At 55.7% G+C, this 20,424-nt stretch overlaps 8 protein-coding genes across 8 annotated transcripts; 4 read left to right on the plus strand and 4 right to left on the minus strand.

The window, feature by feature from the left end:
• The first annotated feature begins 64 nt into the window (after positions 1-64).
• Positions 65-2,706, plus strand: C7974DRAFT_100949 (WSC domain-containing protein). The gene is made up of 4 exons (XM_046134841.1): positions 65-819; positions 873-1,082; positions 1,131-1,817; positions 1,868-2,706. The coding sequence occupies exons 1-4, from the start codon at positions 188-190 to the stop codon at positions 2,322-2,324; spliced, it is 1,986 nt and encodes a 661-aa protein (XP_046001384.1). The 5' UTR covers positions 65-187; the 3' UTR covers positions 2,325-2,706.
• Positions 2,520-3,135, minus strand: C7974DRAFT_408954 (ricin B lectin domain-containing protein; the record flags this gene model as incomplete). Its single annotated transcript, XM_046143365.1, has 4 exons — positions 2,520-2,646; positions 2,695-2,782; positions 2,833-2,966; positions 3,023-3,135. 4 exons carry the CDS (start codon positions 3,133-3,135, stop codon positions 2,520-2,522), a joined length of 462 nt encoding a protein of 153 aa, XP_046001385.1.
• A 1,397-nt stretch (positions 3,136-4,532) lies between these two features.
• Positions 4,533-6,267, plus strand: C7974DRAFT_385368 (uncharacterized protein). The gene is made up of 2 exons (XM_046140942.1): positions 4,533-4,889; positions 4,940-6,267. Exons 1-2 carry the CDS (start codon positions 4,570-4,572, stop codon positions 6,099-6,101), a joined length of 1,482 nt encoding a protein of 493 aa, XP_046001386.1. The 5' UTR covers positions 4,533-4,569; the 3' UTR covers positions 6,102-6,267.
• A 111-nt stretch (positions 6,268-6,378) lies between these two features.
• Positions 6,379-7,946, plus strand: C7974DRAFT_100984 (origin recognition complex subunit 5 C-terminus-domain-containing protein). Its single transcript, XM_046134843.1, has 3 exons — positions 6,379-6,477; positions 6,522-6,890; positions 6,943-7,946. The coding sequence occupies exons 1-3, from the start codon at positions 6,391-6,393 to the stop codon at positions 7,912-7,914; spliced, it is 1,428 nt and encodes a 475-aa protein (XP_046001387.1). The 5' UTR covers positions 6,379-6,390; the 3' UTR covers positions 7,915-7,946.
• Positions 7,947-9,631, minus strand: C7974DRAFT_100982 (WD40-repeat-containing domain protein). Its single transcript, XM_046134842.1, has one exon. The coding sequence runs from the start codon at positions 9,503-9,505 to the stop codon at positions 7,979-7,981; it is 1,527 nt and encodes a 508-aa protein (XP_046001388.1). The 5' UTR covers positions 9,506-9,631; the 3' UTR covers positions 7,947-7,978.
• Positions 9,632-9,653: 22 nt separating this feature from the next.
• Positions 9,654-11,826, plus strand: C7974DRAFT_385372 (uncharacterized protein). Its single transcript, XM_046140943.1, has 2 exons — positions 9,654-11,499; positions 11,547-11,826. Exons 1-2 carry the CDS (start codon positions 9,754-9,756, stop codon positions 11,745-11,747), a joined length of 1,947 nt encoding a protein of 648 aa, XP_046001389.1. The 5' UTR covers positions 9,654-9,753; the 3' UTR covers positions 11,748-11,826.
• Positions 11,827-11,989: 163 nt separating this feature from the next.
• On the minus strand, positions 11,990-14,272 carry C7974DRAFT_327642 (Alpha/Beta hydrolase protein). Its single transcript, XM_046139014.1, has 2 exons — positions 14,226-14,272; positions 11,990-14,164 (listed from the first exon to the last, which is right to left on the minus strand). The coding sequence occupies exon 2, from the start codon at positions 14,107-14,109 to the stop codon at positions 12,421-12,423; it is 1,689 nt and encodes a 562-aa protein (XP_046001390.1). The 5' UTR covers positions 14,110-14,164; positions 14,226-14,272; the 3' UTR covers positions 11,990-12,420.
• C7974DRAFT_350937 (uncharacterized protein) lies at positions 14,273-19,492 on the minus strand. The gene is made up of 2 exons (XM_046139474.1): positions 15,420-19,492; positions 14,273-15,370 (listed from the first exon to the last, which is right to left on the minus strand). The coding sequence occupies exons 1-2, from the start codon at positions 19,485-19,487 to the stop codon at positions 14,552-14,554; spliced, it is 4,887 nt and encodes a 1,628-aa protein (XP_046001391.1). The 5' UTR covers positions 19,488-19,492; the 3' UTR covers positions 14,273-14,551.
• Positions 19,493-20,424: the final 932 nt, after the last annotated feature.

The following is a 20,424-nucleotide window of genomic DNA, read 5'->3' on the forward strand; positions in this document are numbered from 1 at the left end:
GAAGCCTTCTACTGGCCATGTTCGCAAGGCAAGGGTCATCATGGTTGCGCAAGAATGCGATCTCTCCAAGGGCAGATGTGTACCACTCACAAGACACGCACATCGTGGGTAAGATAAGTACTAATTCTGCCATCTGTGGGAGAGTCAGCACTATCCCATAACTCTTCCCAGGGCGGCTCATGGCAGAATGAGCATTACAACTTCCACTCTATCTTTGGGCGCATACTTGCCGACCGGATGGGCGTACCATGGCTGCTACACTGACTATGAGAGAAGGAAGCTTGCCGGACCATCGTTTGTAGCAACTGGAAATATGACCCAAGAAGCTTGCGTTCATTTCTGCAAAGACAATAGCTATCCCTACGCAGGCATCGAGTACGGACAGGAGTGCTATTGCGGCCTTGTCATTGGCGCTGGTTCTGAGGTCAAAGATGATTCCGAATGCAACTTCAAATGTCCAGGTGCCGCCGATGAAGCATGCGGCTCTAACTTTCGACTGAGTGTATTCTACGCAGAAGTCCTCGATTTCACACGCACAAATCCCGGCCCAGAATCCACCTCACGCATCGGTTGCCTGGTTGACAATGTGTATGATCGTGCTTTGCCTGTGTTCCAAAGTAGCGAGGATGGTATGACAGTGGCGCAATGCACTTCGAGCTGCAAAACTGCTGGATATAGCATCGCTGGGCTTGAATACGGCAGAGAGTGCTTTTGTGGCAATGCTTTAGACGATAATGCCATCACGACCGACGAGGGTTGCGATATGCGCTGTGCCGGTAACTCAACGGAGTTCTGTGGCGGGTCAGCGAGACTTGATGCGTAAGTGAACGCTCGCAATCCCGTTCGACCAACGCTAAGTGCACGATACCTAGCTATGCATTGGAAGTTGCTACAGCAATCAACGCCACAAATGCTAGCTCGATCACTCCTGCCTGCATCTCAACACCTCTTGCAAATCCGTTCATCCTGAATGGAGGGTTCGAGGAGGGACTGACTGAATGGACTGCCTCAGCCTACAATCTGTCTTCGTCAGATTTTGAAGTAGGACTCACCGACGATGCATTTCAGGGATGTGCTGCTCTGTGAGTGTTCAAGGCAAGATCTGCGTCCGGGTCTAACAGATGAGACAGCATGGTGACGCCGAAGCCAGATAGCAGATCATTGTCTCACCATTTTCAAGTATCCACTACACTTGCCAATCTGCAACCATCAAACAACTACATAATCGATCTGTCCATTGGGCACCCCCACGTTGCGGAAGCACAGGATCCGATCTATGACCCTAAATATACCGTTCGACTTGCGGACAGTCTGCTCGGCTATGGGGCTATTTGTGGGTTTGCCTACAGTCCCTGTCCTCTGACTGGTCTCAATAACTCCACCTATACAACATTGAGCATGCAGTTCCAGGCAGACGACCCTACTGAAACACTGACTGTATATCTATCGTGGTATAACGGCAACTTTGATGTCCCACTTTATCTGGACTCGGTCATTGTCCGGCCTTCAGACAATGATATGTCTAGTAATGACATCTCTGAGGACGTTATTCCGAGATCGATCTGGCCAAGCAATCCAGCAGAGAATGATTCTTTGATGCCCGCTTCTGCTGTAGAGACAGGTGTACCCAACATCCTAGGCCTGACTTGTCCAACGCCCGAGTCTTGCCCTGATGGTCCACCTCCAACCGATATAACGCAGCATGCACTGCGCAATAGTGGCTTCGACGAAGACACGGAGGGCTGGGATTTCTTCGCAACAGCAGGCGATTTCGAGATCACACGCACTAGACAGTCCCTTGAAGGTGATTTTGCGCTGTAAGTGCTCCCTCTCTACCGTTTTCGGAAATTTATTGAAGCTTCCACAGTTCCATCAAACCACAGTCCCCGGGCACAGAAGAAGAACGATCAATTATCCTGCAAACCCGCATGGCTAACCTCAACTCTTCGCACGAGTGGTACACTGTGTCTCTCGCGGTTGGCCACCCGGTTAATGTTTCACTCGATGACTCCGTCCCCTGGCTTACTCTGAAATATCGTAACGACGTGACTAGCGACATCCAAAGGCGCGTAGGACTATGTGGTACAGGAAAGCCTTCTTCCTACGGCTTAAGCCCTTGCGGTCTGTTTGGCAGAGAGGGCTCGCAGTATCAGAAATACGGTATGGATACCAGGTCTTTCCTTAGCACCGATCAGGTCTTCACGAACGCAACGGAGATGGACATAGAGCTACAAATTGTGTGGCCTGTAGGCGCGCCGAGTGTGCCTGTCTTTGTTGATCAGATGAGGGTATGGGAGATTGAGTGGGGTGTGATCTCGCGTTGATGGAATGGAGCTTTGATACAGGAGCTCTTTTGTTACTCTAAGTTCTCACGGTGATGGATTTACGACGATTAAGAAGTATATGTGGATTCTGAGACGAACGAAGAAGGCGACAGCTAACAAGTGTCTTTGTTTTAATTCTTTGCCTTCACTATCATGTACTGTGGCTTGACACATTTCCATCGCGTTTATCCTCCCTCAGAGAGCCTTGAGCACAAACTGCGCGTTGCCATTCTCAGTAAGCATGTACGTGATGATCTCCGTGCCAGACTCTTTGTAACCTCCGCGGACATTGAGTTGCTTTCCGGTACCTACGTTGTTGATGCTGTACTTTCATGAGTACTGAAGCAAGTTATTTCGCACATGTACTCACTAAAAGGCTCCGTTGCCAGCGTGCTGTAGCTTCCAGCGAACGCTGAGATCGAGAGGCGAACGCAGCTCCGTCGTAACTTGCATAGCATCTTGTATGACTTCGTCAGCACATGCTAGGTGGAGAAATAGTTTGACGTACCGTTTGCAGCGACATATAGTCCTGAATTGCAGGCTATGATCAAGTACTCACGGTCGCCTTTCTCGGCTTTGCCCTGTGTACCACCGGCTGCTACGATGGCGAACTGGGTGTTCCTTGCGCTCGCGGTGCGTGGGCTGAAGTATACTGATGAGTGATTATTCACAGTGTGGTAGTGGAGAACGAGACGCACTATAGCTTCACTTGGGTGCCAGGTGATTGAGCGCCGCCCCAGACGTTCAGGCTCATATCTTGAGCATTCATGGGAACCAGCTCGTAGACACCGGAACCGGAGTAGTCAGACATGGTGCTAAGTTTGAAAGTAGCCTTTGAAGAAGGGTTTGCTTTTATGTGGTGTGGAAGATTTGATGTTGACCTAAAAGCTGGCGGGAGGATGGTCATGACTTTATAGCTCGTCTGAGAGACCTAGCGTGTCACTGCCTGCTCCATCGTGTGCCCCATCCTCTCAACGACCGTGCTGCCCATGATCGGTCTGTAGTTCAGCTCGCTGACCCCGCTTCTAGAGTGTGATACTGCATAGTCATACTGCTGCCTTCTTGGTGGATATCATTGTACAGCGTCAGACTGAATGCAAGGCTTCCCATTCTTGTACTCTACTGGCTGATATCGGCAATAGATTGGCAGTCAAGTAGATTGCTGGGCTCGGCGTAGAAAGAACGATGTGTCCTAACAGCGACTCACTTCAGCGATTGTAGCCTTTCTGAGGCGCTAAAATAACAATGGGCGGAAATGTAGTACTCGATCGACAGGTGGAGGCTGTATCCTGGCTGCAGTGAGGGTCCTCGAAGTTGCTTAATGCGTCTGCCGTATTAATTGGGTCCCTAAACTCACTGCACAGCCAACCCACTACCATGCCTACGACTGGTAAACCGCAGACCCTTGTCTCTTGGGGACACGTTCATGCACCCGAGAGTATGTTGTGAGGGGCTTTGTGTATCTGTGGCGTACGAGGAGACGAGCTGAACTCGATCGGTAGAGGGGAGCTCCCAGTGCTGGGTGTCGGCAATACAAAGCGACTGACCTGTACGTGTTCAGAGCTTACGACCAGAGTTAATTAATCTTATATATAGTCAGTACGTATTACTTCTATGGTAGACGTTAGTGAATACTCCAACACCATGTCTGATGAGGCTGCTATTGGCCGAAGACTATGGGCCAACTGTATGTACCGGTACCTTGCCAAGTACGTTATGTATGCAACGACGTCGAGTTGATCTGCATGAAGCCAACATCAGTGTCGATCCACGACCGTGCGTGCGTTTGTGCTATGATGGGACAGCTACTTGTCTCCATTCTGCGCTTATCGACTAATGCTGTCGACAGAAACATCATCAAATGCTGCACCTCGCTACCCAGTTGTTGACATGGTCACAGTAATTGTAACACGGAGGAGGTGCTTTGGAGGCACACGGCGCGGACCGATCTTGTGATTCAACCATTATCGCAACAGCTGCCATGTGTCACCCCTTCTCTGATTGGAGCAAATAGCATTTGTCGTCCTTGTTTTGACCGCTCAGCCTGCACATGCTACGAGGCAGGTAGGTCTTGAGCATTGCTGGTGGTCGGTCTGTGCCCGCCTGGTGTGCACGACCGAAGCGAGGAACCGTGCACAGCTACGCCGAAAAGAGCATGTTGCTGCAGACGCAGCTTCGAGCTTCGAGCTGGCCCAGCATCGGGCTTGCTGACTACAGGCTGGCCGCATGCTGTGCGCCTGCTTTGATGTGCGGGGGCAACGCAGGCGCGTCTAAGATGGAAGGTGTGGTCCATTGGGGGCAACACCGACCAACCGAGGCAGGCTGCGACTTTTGTTCGCGCATGCAGCATTTCTCCTCCACAGCCAGCACTCGCGCGAATCACCACTCGCACCAGCACAATATCATAGCCCGGTTGCAGCTTTCGGACGATGCAATGAGCGGCACAACTCCTCTCACCGGGCGTCTCGTTCCACTGCGGACGAAGGACGAAGTGCGCGCCAGCTTAGAGACGCACGTCGTCTATGTGGTCGAAGTGCCCGCGAAGCATGCCAACGTTGTCAAGGAGTGAGCAACTCACTCCAGACCCAGCCAATTGATCTATACTAACAGTGCAGTGTCGTGCAAGCAGCCGTTCCCGACTTCAAGACGTCTGAGATCTCGCACCTTCGCCGTGTCGTGCAGTTCAAGTACCTGCCGGCCCATCTGCAGAAGCAGTTCTATCCGCCTGCGAGGCTCCCGAGAGGTGATGAGGATGATCCTGCACCAGCATTATTATCTACATCCCCTGTATTGTTGCCCTCTCCCCCTTCTCCTCCGTCCACTCTTACGGTCGACGATGACACTACTGCTGGGGACGTTACTAAAAACATGGATTTAGTGCGCTATTTCCTCCTGTGTCCCACGAAGCATATCCAGCATGCAGACCTGTTCGCTCTCCTGCGAAAATGCCCTCCCTTCGACAACGGCAAGACCACACCGAGGGTCTTCTTCGTAACCGTCCCATCGCTGGCACCCATTTCCGCCGAGCAGTCTGAGCAATGGAGCGAACAGTACTGGCCCATCTCGTACAAGAACACCAATCCGTACGGCCCACATCCAAGTCTCGTTGCACGCAATCAGGCGGAGATTGAAGACCAGTCAGGCAAATGGCTGACCCTGGCTCGATCTGCAGGCCAGAGCATCTCTCAGCAGTGCCTGGGAGAGTCGCTTGGCGTCGTCGTGGTCGATCAGACCAAGGGTACATCGGAGGTCATAGTTGTTGCGGGCGACTGCCGCTGGAGATCCCCAGCAGGCAATATCGAGCAGCACAAAGGCACCGGAAACGTCATGGCCCACGCTGTCCAGCGTGCTATCGCCATGGTCGCGAAGAAGAGGCTCCGAGCTGCGGGTGCTGATCCAGCAACCCTTGATCGTTCGCTCTTCTGCGATATTCCTCTCACCGACCTTGAGCGAGAACACTTTGTCAAGGACAATATCAATCAGAGCGGCTACCTGTGCGTCGACCTCGACATCTACCTGACCAATGAGCCTTGCGTCATGTGCTCGATGGCTATTCTGCACTCAAGGTTTCGACGCTGTATCTTCGCAAAGCGTATGCCTCTCACTGGTGGTATGACATCTGATTCGGCTGAAGGTAGCGCGCCTCTATCGGGTGGATTGAAGCATGGCATGTTCTGGCGACCCAGCGAGCTGAACTGGAAGTTCTTGGCCTGGGAGTACAAGGAAGATGGGCTGGAGTCACAAACCGACGGCATTAAGGATTCGCTGCATGTCTAGAACGGCATGAGGAAGGGACACGAACGTATTGGGTATGAAGCATTATACGGCGCATTGGATTACCTGTTGTGTCGATTACAACCAGGGGACAGCAGGGTTACAAGGCATGAGATACCCAGACATAGATACACGAATGATCGGCAACGAGTAGAATTTGACGTTCTCGGCCACTTTCACACTGTTGATCGCGTGTGTGGTACTTCTGCACGTGCCTTCGTGTTTGGCGCCGTCTTAGCGTGTCAATGACGAGCGATGTTTAACGCTTGGCCATCAACACCAACACGCAACCATGCTGCCAGACGAAATCATTGCACAGCTGGTTGGCGAGTTCGCATGCCGTGACCAGCAGATCCAGCATCTAGCTGCCCTGTATACCGTATGTTTTTCCTCAATTCGGAGATCGCACGACTAACAAAACAGGAGCACCTTCCCTTACCACCATTTGCTAACGTCCACGGCCTGACAGCGACCGGCAAGTCGTCTATCTTGCGATCATACCTCCATCTCACTCGGCTGCCGTATGCAATAATCAACGTACGCGAATGTATAACCGCAAGGCATCTTCTTGAACGCATCGTCGCAGCGTCTCTCGATGCGGTCGAAGAGGCTTACGATGAGACGGTCGACAGACGGCCGTATGCGCGGACAGAGAACCTAAGCGCACTATGTGTAAACCTCCAAAGGATGCTCGAAGGGAGAGGGAGATTTGTGCTGGTACTTGACGCCATCGACAAGCTGAGAGAGGGCGGTGGAACACTCATTGCAGCCCTGGGCAGATTGGGCGAAAGGGTGCGCTCAACACAATCCCGGAGCGTGTAATGTACTGACAAGATCACTTCAGATACCCAATCTCGCCTTCATCGTCACGACGACCCTTGCAATCACACCTGCGCTGCGACACGCCTCATCCATACCTTACATCGCATTCCCATCCTACACGCGCCCGCAACTACTCACGATTCTAAGCAAGAGCCCACCAAAAGTCTTCACTACACCGCCCTCTGCAGACAAGTTTCCAGACTATACCCCCGACCTTGCCGCCGAAGACGACGCCTGGTTGTGGAACCGCTTCCTCGGTGCGGTTTACGACAGCCTCAGCAAGCACACCGGGCGGGATCTGCTTAGCTTCCGTGCCGCTGCTCTTCGATTATGGCCGCAGTTTGTCGCGCCGGTTGTAATGGGCGAGTTTGGAACACGCGACTTTTCGCGCCTCATGGTCAACAGGCGCCATCTGTTCCAGGGTGAGGAGGCTGTGCTGGACCGCATCATTGCCCCCAAATCCGTTTCTACAGAGAAAAATGGCGATGTTGGAAAAGCCATAACTCGCAAAGCCGTCCCGGGAATTGTCCAGAATCTCCCATTCTACACCTCCCACCTCCTCATTGCCGCATACCTTGCGAGCTATAACCCCGCGCGAACAGACGTCACGTATTTCATGAAGCATACAGACAAGCGCAAGAACAAGCGCCGTGCCCCCAGCGCGGCATCCTTGTCTGCCACCAGTAAAGGGGGCGTCAAACATCGTCGAATTCCTCGGCATTTGCTCACGCCTAGTCCGTTTCCACTGGATCGCTTGTTTGCTATCTTCAGGGCGTTGCTTGTTGATGGCGTACCACAGACGGCGGATTTGTATACCAGTGTCGCCACTCTGACAAGCCTGAAACTCCTGGTACGGACTGGTATGGGCGGCGCAAGCGACGCACTCGAAGCTGGTGGGCGGTGGAGAGTAGGGTTTGGCTGGGAATTTGCAAGGGGCTTAGGAAGGGGCGTGGGCATTGAGGTCGGCGAGTATTTGGTCGGGGGTGTGGATTGACGCCGAACTCAAAGACATCTATGCAAATCTCGACGCGGAGCTCTAGGACTACCGAACGTCGTTTCTACCACGCAAATGAAGCAATGCCCCTGCCCCAGGTCGACCACAGACTTATGCCTTCGTCTCCGTCATCCATCCACTTCAAATTACGTATCTTCTGCGGCTTTTGCCCCTCCATCCTTGGCGCTTCAAACTCCTTTACCGTCTTCCCCGTCCACATATTGCTCACCCTGATCGCCTTATCGCAATGCTCCACATCCTGACACGCAGCAATAAGCCCCAGGCGCTCATTAACGGCGACATCCAGGTCCAAATCATCCAGATTGGTATGCGGAAAACTCAGCAGAGGCTGACTCCACTTCCCGAATGCCCGGCGATTCATCTGCTTGCGTCGCTTATAGTCGCGGTCGCCAGGGTATAAGCTCTTGAAGTACGCGTCGTTGTAGTGGTGATTCTTGGTATTAGGTTTGCCGTCTTGTAAGCGTACATTGGAGAGTCGTGGCATACGCAGATCGTATAGGTAGAGCGTATCTTGCAGTCCTGAACAGATCAGTCGAGTCGGGTCATCGGCACGCGCAAGTCTGCTAATCGCGTAGGGGTGGGTGAGGGCATGCGAGACGCCGCCTGAGCGTGTGTCGTGGAGGTGGATTTTGCCGTTGCGGCACCCGAGAGCAAGGGTGGTGTGGGACAGCCAGGAGAGTGCGAGAATATCGGAGTGCAGGTCTTTGAGGATGGTGAGTGAGTCCCAGGTCCCAGATGGCGAGCGCGTGAAGAAGAGGAGTGATTGTTGAGCGCCGACCGCGAGGCATTCTGTGTCGTTTGCGGCAACACTGTTAGGATGACTTGAAGGAGGAGAATATGAATATGGTCGTGCAGCAGAGCAAAAGATTGCAGCACAGGCTTTGGGCGTGAACTTCTGATAGATGTGCGGTCCGTCACGCTCTGGGTCGCTGAGATGGACGATAGGCGGTCGGTCAGAGCCTATTGTCGTTACAGCAAGAGCACCAGAGTTGGGCATATATTGGAGCGAAGAGACGGTTGAAGTTGTGCGGCCTATCTCATCCCAAGGGTAGTAGCCATATCTTGAACTGGTATCAAGCGCCTTTAGCTTCTTCCGTGATTCGTAATTTCGCAAGTTGACCGCTTGGTCGTTGCCGAGATAGTGACGTCTCATAATGCCGTTCTCTCCACAGACCGCATAGATGGTCCTTGAGACGGGATCTCTATCGAAGAACCGGATAACGCCTTGGTCGTCGCTGCTGGTTACAGGTTCAGGCGAAGAAGACACGCCAGACATGCATGCCTCAGGCCAAATATCTCGCATGTAGACTGACTGCCTCTTGAAGCCTATCTCCCTGTCGAGATCGGTCTGGATGAAGCTCCGCGCATGTCGGCGAACGACTCGCTCTCTTTGTATTCTCTTCGACTTTGCTGTTACGGCTTTCTGGATGTTCTCTTTTCTCCTCTCCTTGACCAAGTTCGACGTCGAATACTTAAGGTTCAAGCCTCTTGCTTGGGACTGGCTTTGTATCTTGAAGTATTTCCCCTTCTCTTTGTCAAAATAAAAGCCAGGTATGTGCTGGCCGTTCATCCTGAGAATTTCAGCAGGTGAATGTGTCGTGATTGGCCGATGATCTCACAGGGCAGATGTTGTTTACGCGAGTCAGTTGTAGCTACCCTATCGATAAGCAGACACTAAACTCGCCGCGGTATGACGCCACTCCGTGATGGTCCAGGCACATCACTCTGACAGATACTCGATGAGATGGCATCCCTCGCCTTCCCCTCCTTCCCGCTCCCTTCCACCGACTGTCATCCACCTGCATACTTCGACAGTTCATGCTTCGCCTCTCGGGGATCTCGAAGCCCCTAACGTCCGGCACAACAACCTCCGCAGTAAGATACTTTTACACAACAAATCGCCTTGGCCAAGTTATGGCGCACCTAAATGGTCCTCGTCCCCAGGGCGAACATACACTACAGTCGCTGCCTAAGTCGAACGTATTCACACAGAACTTACCTCCAGACGCCGCCTTTCCAACACCGAAAAGTTCGCACGATGCGCCCCGTCAGACCCTTGGACCGCGTATGGTTAAGGAAGCGCTCTTCACCTATGTGAGGCCGGATTCTCAGGGTGATGCCGAGATCCTGGGTGTTAGCCAACGTGCGCTGCAAGACCTTGGTCTGAAGGAGGAGGAAGCACAAACAGAGGAGTTTGAACAGATGGTTTCCGGTAGCAAAATCCTCACATGGGACCCTGAGAAGCCAGATGAGGGTATCTACCCTTGGGCGCAATGCTACGGCGGCTATCAATTTGGACAATGGGCGGGCCAGTTAGGTGATGGACGTGCCATCTCGTTATTCGAGTCTACAAATCCGTCGACAGGCGTTCGCTACGAGGTTCAGCTCAAAGGTGCTGGTCGTACACCATATTCACGCTTTGCAGATGGGAGGGCTGTTTTGCGTTCATCCATACGCGAGTTCGTCGTGTCGGAATACCTCAATGCGATTGGCATTCCATCAACAAGAGCACTGGCGCTTACATTGAACAATGGCACGAAGATCATGCGAGAGAGAATCGAACCAGGAGCTATTGTCACTCGATTCGCGCAGAGCTGGATTCGATTCGGTACTTTTGACCTCCAGCGCATGCGCGGCGACCGCGAGACACTTCGTACTTTGACCGACTACACTGCCGAGCACGTCTATGGAGGGTGGGATAAGTTACCTTCAAAGCTGCCAGCTGGCGAGGCAAAGATCACACATACTCAAGTCAAGACTGGCGTCGCGAAAGATGCAATTGAGGGATCCGATCTGGAACAGGAGAACCGCTATACACGTCTTTACCGCGCCGTCATTCGCAACAACGCTGCCACAGTCGCGAAGTGGCAAGCGTACGGATTCATGAATGGTGTACTTAACACAGACAACACTTCGATTCTTGGCCTGAGTATCGACTTCGGGCCTTTCGCCTTCCTAGATACCTTTGACCCTGCCTACACGCCCAACCACGACGACCATATGCTACGCTACAGCTATCGTAACCAACCCACCATTATTTGGTGGAACCTTGTCCGTCTAGGAGAGGCATTCGGTGAGCTGATGGGCGCCGGCTCGAATGTTGATAGTGCCGAATTCGTCGAGAAGGGTGTAAGCGAGGAAAACGCGCCCGACCTCGTCAAACGTGCAGAGGGCATCATCGAGCGTGCTGGGGAGGAGTACAAGGCTGTCTTCTTGTCTGAGTATAAGCGGCTCATGACCGCACGCCTCGGACTCAAAACCCAGCAGGACAGCGACTTTGAAACATTGTTCTCGGAATTACTCGACTTTCTTGAGGCGTATGAGCTCGACTTCCACCACGCGTTTCGCAGACTATCAAGCTTGAGCTTATCAAAACTCGATTCCGACCAAGGTAGACAGAGCTCTGCAGATATGTTCTTCCGTAACGACAACTTGCCAAAGGAAGGTGCCGATTCGCGGGTTCGAATTGCTAAGTGGCTTGAGAAGTGGTCGGGTCGTGTCAAGGAGGACTGGGGCGACGATGACAAGGGGCGACAGGAGGCCATGAAGGCCGTAAATCCCAGCGTAAGATATTCTAATATTGCCTGAAGATGTGTACTAAATTTTTGCAGTTTGTTCCCCGATCGTGGATCCTCGACGAGTTGATCAATCGTGTCGAGAAGAAGGGTGAGCGAGAGATCATACCACAGATCATGAAGTTGACCCTTAGTCCTTTCTCTGAAGACTGGGGTTGGAGTGCCGAAGAAGAGCAGAGATTCATTGGCGATGTACCCAAGTACAAGGGTATGATGCAGTGTAGCTGCAGTTCGTAAGATTCATTTTCCACTCGCTCGCTCAGCTCCCGCATAAGCATTACACAACGCGAAACGCAACAATCACCGTTCAGCCTTACCCTTTCTTCAATCTTTAGTGAAGTGTGAAACCGTGGCCATTATTGAGATATGTTGTGATCATTGCCCTAAACACCACAGTCTTGTACAAGAAAGCAAAGTTCAGAGAAGCCAGAAGGACAAGTCGCAAAGGTACACTCTATTGGATCTGTTATTGACTAGTCCGATGACACTGCTTCAACATATCTGTTCTGTAAGCCTTGCCTCAAAGCACTCTTCAACATGCGCTACCAAGGATGAGTGAGGGATACCTGATATGTCGTGTCATGAACGCCCAGATCACTTGAGGCCAATAGCGTTTGCCTTGTTCATCTACAATCACCTCAGCGCTTTTTTAAATCGGGTCCTGACCTCGCGATCTCAGTCTTGCCGACTTTTGAGGTCATGAGCTGTTTATTCCAAACCATTAAACATGACTACAGTCACAGTCTTCACACCGCCGGCTTCGTGTACAACTTCGTTCTTTAGCACCTTCACCGGAGACACCGGACTGGCCATCCGCCACTGGAAGGATGAAGCTGTTGTATCGGAGCTTTAGCCCCCATGAGGCACCACTAAGCGACACTTCAGGAGTCCCTTGGTTCACGACTGCGTTCTAGCTGGTCTGCTGTCCCACGACTTCCGCCAACCGCAACGGCAGCCAGTTCTCCCCACTCTTCTCACCCCACGCATCCCACAACCTGACAAGTCTTGTCCAGTTCCTCTCAACTCCTCTCTTGTCATCGTTGAGACGCTGCTCTGTCCAGCCGTCGACTTCATCCGCAACCATCACCACCGCGCCACCGCTCCCATCGTCTCCACCCCGATACTCTGCCCACGGCGCCTCTCCATTCGCAAAGGCAACCCACATCTTACTATGCTGATCACTCAAGCGCTTCAACTTTGCGCTCGGATACCGGAACTGCAGCGTGCGGAACAGGAAATACACGTCTACCCAATGGTGCGGCACTTTATAATGGGGCGCCCCGATGAACGGGTTTCCAATGTCGAACAGGTATCTGTACACTTTCTTGTCTGCGTGCACAGCGAGATGGTTGCAGAGCGCGTGGATGGGTGCGTCGAAGATGACGTCGCCGAGCCAGCGCGTCGCCGCGTGCACGAACAGATTGGGATCTGTTGCGGGCGTGATGCCGTACGTTTCCAGCACGCGGGCAGTGCTTTCGTGGCTGAGGCCGCCGCGCATGTGGTCTCGGAACGTGAGAGGAGTGAGGGATCGCGCGACGGACAGGTAGGGGATCCCCTCGCACGCGGTGTTGCCAACCAGCAGCGCAGAGACCCATGGGCAGGCGCTGAGCAGCGCGGGAACCGTGTCCCAGGTGATGTGGTCGTGGGCGAAGAACGAGGGGTCGACGACGGGGCGCCAGAAGTTGCCACGATCCACCCAAATATCGCCTGCTTTGACGAGTTGCTGTGCTGGCACGGCGGAGAGTACGGTCAGTGCCTCGTGCCCGCGCTCTTTGATCTCGAGGATCTCGCAGAGCTCGTGGAAAGCGGTGTCTGCCTCCTCCTTCGCCACGGGAACCATCAGCGGCCCCACGACACCAGACATGATGGCCGCCCTGCTGAACAACGGCGCCGGACTCGGAGGGCTGAGCATATGGTAGCAAATCGAGTAGCCGCCCGCACTCTCGCCGAACAGCGTCACTCGCCCTTCGTCCCCCCCAAACCCACCGACAAAGCGCTGGATCCACTGCAGCCCCGTCCTCTGGTCGTGCAGTCCTAGATTACACACCCCGTCTGGAGTGGCAAGAAACCCAAAAGCGCCGAGCCTGTACTGCAGACTCGCAACAACTACCGGCTGCTCGTCGTCTATAGACTGCGCTACAAGCGGTCCCGTATCATGCACGGCATCCACCTTGCCAACGTGGAACGCCCCGCCGTGGATGTACACCATCACCGGCACCTTGCGTCGCTCCTGCTCAGTCCCATCCCCATGGCTCGACAGCAGCAGCGTCAGCGGCACGCTCAGCGTCACGGTCAAGCACTTCAGTTCATCACTCTCGATCTCCGGCTCGGACGGATACAGGCCGCCGCTATGGACGTCGTCCATGGTGAACGTGTGCGGACACGCGTACCCGGGGTGCGTAAAAGATGATCCCGCGCCATGCAGACTGGGCAGAAGAATGCTGTGCTGGAAGCGGGCGGGCACTGTGGCGTAGGGGATGGCGTGGAACTGGACTACCTTGTCGCCGGGCAGGAGAATGCCTTCGATGGAGCCCAGGGCGGGGTGGGCGAGGGTCAGGGTGCGGTGGGGAGCGTTGCGAGGCGGGCGGTAGGCCTGCATTGTGGCGTTTGGATGGAGAGGAAAGGAGTGCTTCGATCATGGTTTGTACACATGTCTGGCTGTAGTCAGCATGCTCGTAGCCTAAGTGGCGCTAAGGCGTCAGGCGAGACTCTCACCGTGCCCAAAGGGGAAAAGACGGACGGCAAGCATGGGAGAAGCGGAGCGCAGGCGGAAACAAACATTAGTGTATGCGGTATGCGATGCAGATATCCTAACCATTTCCCACATGCGCGCTACGATGCAAACCGCTGAACGCCTGGCCTGCAATGCCAACAATGCTGAGATAGTCTAGCCCAACGTTCAAGTTAAAGGTATACATCGAAAATGTCCCACAACAACGGAACGGGTATTTGCGAAATCAGACACCTTCTATTCCCCCAACGCTCAGAACGTCTACCGCAAACAGCAGACATCTGTCTCAACATGCCAAATTGCATACGCTTCACGCCTCTTCAGGCGGTGGCGTGGGCAACTCTCTCCCTTTCTGCTCTGGACTGGGTGGTACAACGACCGTTGTCGGTGTAGTCGGCATCTCGTCGCTGCCTCTTGTAACCGGGCGCTCATCTTCTCGCCCATCTCTCGTCCCCGGTCTGTCGCCAGCGGTGCTACCCCCGGCATCACTCGCGCCATCCATCTCTCTTTCCTCGGGGATGCTCGGGCTCATGAGCCCGCCATCATCGCTTGCTTTGCTCGTCGCTAACTGTCTTCTCCGCCTCCTCCTCTCGCGCTCGCTATCCGCGGATTCACGGCGTCGGCGTACGCTCAGAGAACCGTCTTTGTTCACGCTGTCCGGACGTTGCAAACCTTCCAGCATGGCGGCCGCACGATCTGCGACATCTGCGCCTGGCGTTGTAGGACTGACAAGACTCGTACCGACGCTTGTTTCCGATTCGTTTGTCTCGCTTGTCGGGCTGAGCAGGTTCATCTTCTCTGCGGCCCCTTCACCCTCCCCTTCAGCAGCTCCCTCCTCCTCCACGTTGACACCGATCTCGGGGATCTGCTGGCCGGACGCAACGCGCACCTGGTGGCGGTCCTTGAGGCGGGCACGTCGGCGGCGATCACGCTGATCTCTGGCTTCGGGCTTCGCAGCACGTAGTTTCTGGAGCAGATCATCCATGGCTCCGGTACTAGCAGGCGACTTGGGAGCTCCGTCATCCGAGGTAGCAGTGGGCGACGCAACTTGTTGCTGCTGCTTGCGGCGCATAGAGATCTCGTTGCGGCGATGTTGCTCTTCAAGGCCTGTATTCTTCTCCTTTGATTTCTACAACATGATTAGCATGCAGATGCACTGGTATGAACGAATAACGAACCTTCCACTCCTGGACGAAGTTGGCCAGCTTCGCAAAGAACTCGCGGCGGGACGAGTCGTCGGTAGGGTCTTCGCCGTAGAATGCCATGATGTCGTCGTAACTCTTCTGCATGTCTTCAAGCAAGACTTGCAGCTGCTCTGCCTTTCTTCTGGCTTCCTTCATGCTGCGCTGGACTATGATAGAAACCTTGTCTTCAGGGTGGAACTTGCTGGGGTCAGACAGGTTGCCTGCGTCGAGCGACATCTGAACGTTCTTGATGTTGTCGATGTACTTCTTTGCGTCGGTCTGGAGTTGCTCGACATTGATTTTCTGTGCTGCGACAACGCCGCCAATCTCATCGGTGAAACCCTCCCAACCGGGGTATTGATTGCGCACAATACGTTCAACCACATCGGCGAAGGTAGACTCGTTCTTGTCGTCCTTCAGCATACCCAGACGAGACAGCGTGGACAGCTTGAAACCATTGGCTTGCTTGTTTGCGTCGTTCATGAAGTTACCAATGTCCAGAATGAGACCCAGGACGCTGATCAGACTGGACGAGCTGCGTAGACTATCTGAAACACGTGAGATCTCGAGAAGCTTGTTCGAGATTTCATCGTATTCGGTCTCGAACGTGCGCGTGAGAGCAAGCGCCCTCATCCTACTCTTCCAGTAGTAATGAAGTTCGAACGCCGTGTACAAGTAGATCTGATCCTCCCGTGTAAGTTCGTTGGGGTCTTGTTCGCGCTTGGTTTCCGCAGGATTAGGCACAGTCCAGTCCTTGGAGTATGGCGCCATGAGCTTCGCGGTGTTGTCTGGAACGTCGCAAAAGTCGTTCTTCTGTAGGAACTCCATGACCACAAGATCATCCAGAATCTTCTTGTCGCAGTGGATGATCATCTGGACTATGTCGTCAACAGTAAATTGCGAGAACTTGGCCATGCTGATTTGGAAATTGTGCATCAGATCGCGGGAGATGACTTGCTTCTTCTCCTCCTTCTTCGAGCCCTTCTTGCCAATAGCCTTGATTTCCTTGGCCAAGAAGAGCTTTTCGACTTCGTCAAGCACACCCTTCTTCGACAATTCTTGGTACTTCTCTTCCTTCTCTTCCGCGGTAAGGCCATGTGTAGCCCATACAGTGGAATTTGGCGAGTCGACTTTGTCCCAATGAAGCGCCTTCATCTTTTTCTTCGGGCGAGGTCCTGACATAGCCATGGACCCTGGGGCGTTGGAGAAACCCTTGGGGAGGAAGCCAGGTCGCTTCATACCTGGCATAGGAGGCGGTGGAGGAGGAGGCATGCTGCCGTCGCCCGGCATCGGAGGAGCGCCAGGCATTGGTGGCGGTGGTGGGATTCCAGGTGCGCCGAAGCCGAGCTTGCCAGGAGGCGGCGGTGGAGGCGGAGGAGGGATATTAGCATTAGTGCCGGGCATAGGTGGCGGCGGAGGTATGTTGGCAGGGAATCCAAGAGCACCAGGAGGAGGTGGCGGTGGAGGAGGTATTCCAGCGGGCCCAGTGGGGAATCCAAGGGCGCCAGGCGGCGGCGGTGGAGGTGGTGGAATTACTCCAGCCGGAGCACCGTTCGGTGCTGCTTCATCGCCTTCGAACTTTGGCACCGTGGATGCGATCTCGCCCATGAGGGCGTTGGCGGTCGACGTGCTGAGCTTTGGCTTGTGCATCTGGATAAGGCGCGGCGTCTCAATAATGGCATCCTCATCATCGTCATTGACATCGTACATGATCTCGTCGTCGCCATTCACACCAGGTACCGGCTTCCTGCGGGGCACGCCACTCTTCGCTCGTACTGATCCAAAAGCGTTGGGCTGCAGACCTTCACCGTAGCCTTCTGGCATCTCGCCCACCCCACCCTCCATCTTCTCCCTAAGCTCACGCAGCTTCTCGCTTGGCTGCACCATTTGCAGAGTCTTCCCTTCGAGCGTAGCCTGAGTCTTTGCGCGCTGGAGCTGAATCTCGAGCCTGTTCATCAAGCGCTCGCGATCCATGATGCCCTGCATCTGCTCTGGATCTGTAGCGCCCAGGCCATCCTTGCCAGTCTTCTTAGAGGCAGCAGCAGCGACGTCTTGAGCATCTCTTAGCATGAGGTACAGCTCACGCGTTTCCAGCTCATTGCGCTGTAGCTCTTGTGCCCGTATTCGTTGCATCTCAGCAAGATCGGCCTTCATTTGCTCGACCTGCCTGCCACGGAGATCGATGATGCGCTGTTGCTCTGCGACCTGCTTCTGCAGCTTTTGGACTAGGCCATCCGCGCCCAACTCGAGTTCGGCTCTGACCTCGTCACGCTCGGCAATGGCCGAGTCGGCGATTTGTCGCGCAGCACTGGCTTCGTCTCGGATCTGACGAGCCTCTCCGTCAGTATACAGCTTGTCCAGCAAAGACTGAACAGTAAAGTTCAGGCTTTGTTTCAGGTCCATGTCTGGCAGTCGGCGGTCCATAGCCACGTAGCTCAGCATCGAATCCACAAGCTGGAACATTCTGTTGCGATCTTCGCTCTCCGTGTCGCGAATGAGCAGTAAATGCTGCATAGCAGACAAGAAGTAGTCTTGCGCACGAGTCCCGCCGATCTTGGTATTGATGGCATCGGCGATTTGGGACGGGTCGTTGAGGTCTTTGGTCTCGCCTCCGTCGACGCTGTCCACGATGGAGCTGTTCTCGCGCTCGAGGAAATCCTCGTAGTCGACAGCTTCGTTGGCCATGTACTGCTCGATCTGCTTGTCGATGACATCGTACTGGAAGCCCTCCATCTTCTTGAAGATGCGCTTGATACCACAGCCGGTGAACTGCGCTCGAATGTGCATCCTGAGCTGCAGATCGCGTTTCGGGGCGTCGACGATCATGTTGATGAAGAACAGCGTCGCGATCGCGTATTCCATCAGCAGGTTCTCGACTCCAATGCCACCGCTGCGGACTTCGTCAGAGGCGCCGACCATGGATCCCATCTTGCCGCGCCCATCGACTGTGACTTCGACAACGCGCATCCAGGCGTCGAAGCGGCCGCTTTCGCCATACTGGGCCTTGAGGTTATCGAGTGCGTTGAGGACTTTTTCGTGGCCGCCTCCCTCGCCCCAGTGGCACAGGAAGGTCAGGACATCGGAGACGAGCTTTCTGGTGTTCAGGCGCGAGGAGATCATGGAGCCTGCGAGGGCCTGGATGATGGACGGGTGGGCCAGGGCGTTATCGGCGCCATACTTGTTGTTCATCAAGGCCTTCAAGCACTTGACAATCTCGTATTCGCGCTCGACGTCGTTCTCGGTCTTTTGGTTGAAGGTGCTCGGCGGGGGCGCTGGGCCGGTGCCCTTGCGGCGGTTGATCTTGGTCAGGACGTTGGTCAGGGCAATCTGGCCCTGGGCCTCGATGAAGCCGCGCACCCAGGCGATGGGCTGGGTGCGCAGGCTGATCTCCAGACTTGACATCTGCTTGTTGGTGATGGAGTTGTCCATGACCTTCTTGACATACCACTCGGGCGAGCCCTCCTCCTCGGCGCGGATCAGGATGTCGGGGTTGGCGCCGCCACCGTAGACGCCGGTGTTGCGCTGGGTCTGGCGCTTCTTCTCATCGTGCTTGTGCTCGGCCAGCTTGTCCTGGTAGACGAGGGTCCACTTCTTGTCGATCTTGTAGGCCTCCATCTGGCGGCGGGCCTGCTCGGGCAGGCTCTTCCAGCCGCGCTTGACCATCAGGTTCATGAACTCCTTCTCGACGACGTGGTCGGGCGGGCGCTCGATGTCGAAGCCGCGCTGGCCGAGGGTGGCATTGGAGCCAAAGGGCGAGACCTGGCCGGCGTGCAGCAGGGTGCGGTGCGAGTCGCGCGGGGTGGAGGCAGCCATGGGGAGCAGGCTGCCCGAGTCGAGCCCGAGCGAGGCAAAGGTGGACTGAGAGTTGGCGGTGGACTTGGGATAGTAGATGCTGCTGCCGCGGGCGCGCGAGTCGTTCGAGTGCACTGAGGCCTGGTCGGACGAGGCGCGGGGGTGGGCGGGCTCGGGGGCGTAGTAGGCGGCGGGGTTGTGGCGGCTGCTGTCGCGGGCGCCCCACTGCTGGATGCTGACGCCGCGGTCGCCGTCGGCCTGCGAGGTCATGGTGGTGGTGGAGGCGGCGGAGGCGGACTGGTGCGGCGGCGGGCGCGACGGCCCGTCGCGGGTGCGCGAGGCGGCGCGGTCGTAGGCGCTGTGCGGCATGGCCGAGGGGTCGAAGACGGGGTACTGGTGGAAGTCGCCGCCGCCCTTGTTGAGGTGGTGCGGCTCAACGGCGGCCGACGAGTCGAAGATGCTGATGGGGCCGGCCTTGGCGAAGATGCCCTCGGCGCTCAGCGACACGGGGCGGTCGACCGACGCCTGGCTGCTCGAGTGCTGGTGCGAGTGGCGCGACGACTGCGAGCCGTGGGCGCTGCCGGGCGGCGAGTCGGGCGGGCGCGTGTCGCTGGGCTTGTGGCGGCGCCCGAAGAACTTGGACGTCGACGACTGCCGGCCTTTGCTGTCCATGGCGCGGCGGCGGCGGGCGCGGTGGGCGGGCTGTGGGCGTGGACGGGTGCCGCCGTGGCTCGAGGGCGCGCGTGCTCGAGGCTCGGGGGCTCGAGGCGGGCGGGTGCAGGAGCAGGCGCGGGAGCAGTGCTTAGCTCAGCAGCGGGCGCAGGCGCGGCATCGGCGCGGCGGACGGGCAGAGGGAGGACAGCGGCAGGCGGGCGTCGGGCGGCCGGCGTGCAGGCGAGGGTGCTGGGTGCTGGGTGATGGGCGCTGGACACACGAACACACGGAGCGTGCAGAAGCCTGCTCCACCGCGAGGCGTGGGGTGCGTCGCGCCTTGGCTTGGCCGTCTTCTCCTGAGACAGCCCCTGGCCGCGGCACCTGCACCCGCCGCAGTGACCGCACCAGCCCGGCGCACCCGCCCGGTGCACCGCCTCAGCGTCAGCGTCAGCGCGCCAGTACTGGTGCCGCATAAGACATACGCGACCCAGCCTGCCAGCCCGACACGCTCCTCGTTGCCCGCCCGCCTGCCCCTCGCTGCTCTCTCCGCGCC

The sequence above is a fragment of the Boeremia exigua genome, assembly GCF_020726555.1.
Source record: "Boeremia exigua strain MPI-SDFR-AT-0100 chromosome Unknown C7974scaffold_2, whole genome shotgun sequence".
Taxonomy (NCBI): domain Eukaryota; kingdom Fungi; phylum Ascomycota; class Dothideomycetes; order Pleosporales; family Didymellaceae; genus Boeremia; species Boeremia exigua.

Excerpts from the sequence above, each read along its gene's own strand:
- C7974DRAFT_100949 (XM_046134841.1), top strand. The coding sequence starts at position 188 with ATGAGCATTACAACTTCCACTCTATCTTTGGGCGCATACTTGCCGACC. Across the intron at positions 1,083-1,130 it reads TTTCAGGGATGTGCTGCTCT|CATGGTGACGCCGAAGCCAG; the intron begins GTGAGTGTTCAA and ends CAGATGAGACAG. Across the intron at positions 1,818-1,867 it reads CTTGAAGGTGATTTTGCGCT|TTCCATCAAACCACAGTCCC; the intron begins GTAAGTGCTCCC and ends AAGCTTCCACAG.
- C7974DRAFT_385368 (XM_046140942.1), top strand. The coding sequence starts at position 4,570 with ATGTGCGGGGGCAACGCAGGCGCGTCTAAGATGGAAGGTGTGGTCCAT. Across the intron at positions 4,890-4,939 it reads CATGCCAACGTTGTCAAGGA|TGTCGTGCAAGCAGCCGTTC; the intron begins GTGAGCAACTCA and ends CTAACAGTGCAG.
- C7974DRAFT_100984 (XM_046134843.1), top strand. The coding sequence starts at position 6,391 with ATGCTGCCAGACGAAATCATTGCACAGCTGGTTGGCGAGTTCGCATGC. Across the intron at positions 6,478-6,521 it reads ATCTAGCTGCCCTGTATACC|GAGCACCTTCCCTTACCACC; the intron begins GTATGTTTTTCC and ends CTAACAAAACAG. Across the intron at positions 6,891-6,942 it reads TGGGCAGATTGGGCGAAAGG|ATACCCAATCTCGCCTTCAT; the intron begins GTGCGCTCAACA and ends AGATCACTTCAG.
- C7974DRAFT_100982 (XM_046134842.1), bottom strand. The coding sequence starts at position 9,505 with ATGAACGGCCAGCACATACCTGGCTTTTATTTTGACAAAGAGAAGGGG.
- C7974DRAFT_385372 (XM_046140943.1), top strand. The coding sequence starts at position 9,754 with ATGCTTCGCCTCTCGGGGATCTCGAAGCCCCTAACGTCCGGCACAACA. Across the intron at positions 11,500-11,546 it reads TGAAGGCCGTAAATCCCAGC|TTTGTTCCCCGATCGTGGAT; the intron begins GTAAGATATTCT and ends AAATTTTTGCAG.
- C7974DRAFT_327642 (XM_046139014.1), bottom strand. The coding sequence starts at position 14,109 with ATGCAGGCCTACCGCCCGCCTCGCAACGCTCCCCACCGCACCCTGACC.
- C7974DRAFT_350937 (XM_046139474.1), bottom strand. The coding sequence starts at position 19,487 with ATGACCTCGCAGGCCGACGGCGACCGCGGCGTCAGCATCCAGCAGTGG. Across the intron at positions 15,371-15,419 it reads ACTTCGTCCAGGAGTGGAAG|AAATCAAAGGAGAAGAATAC; the intron begins GTTCGTTATTCG and ends ATCATGTTGTAG.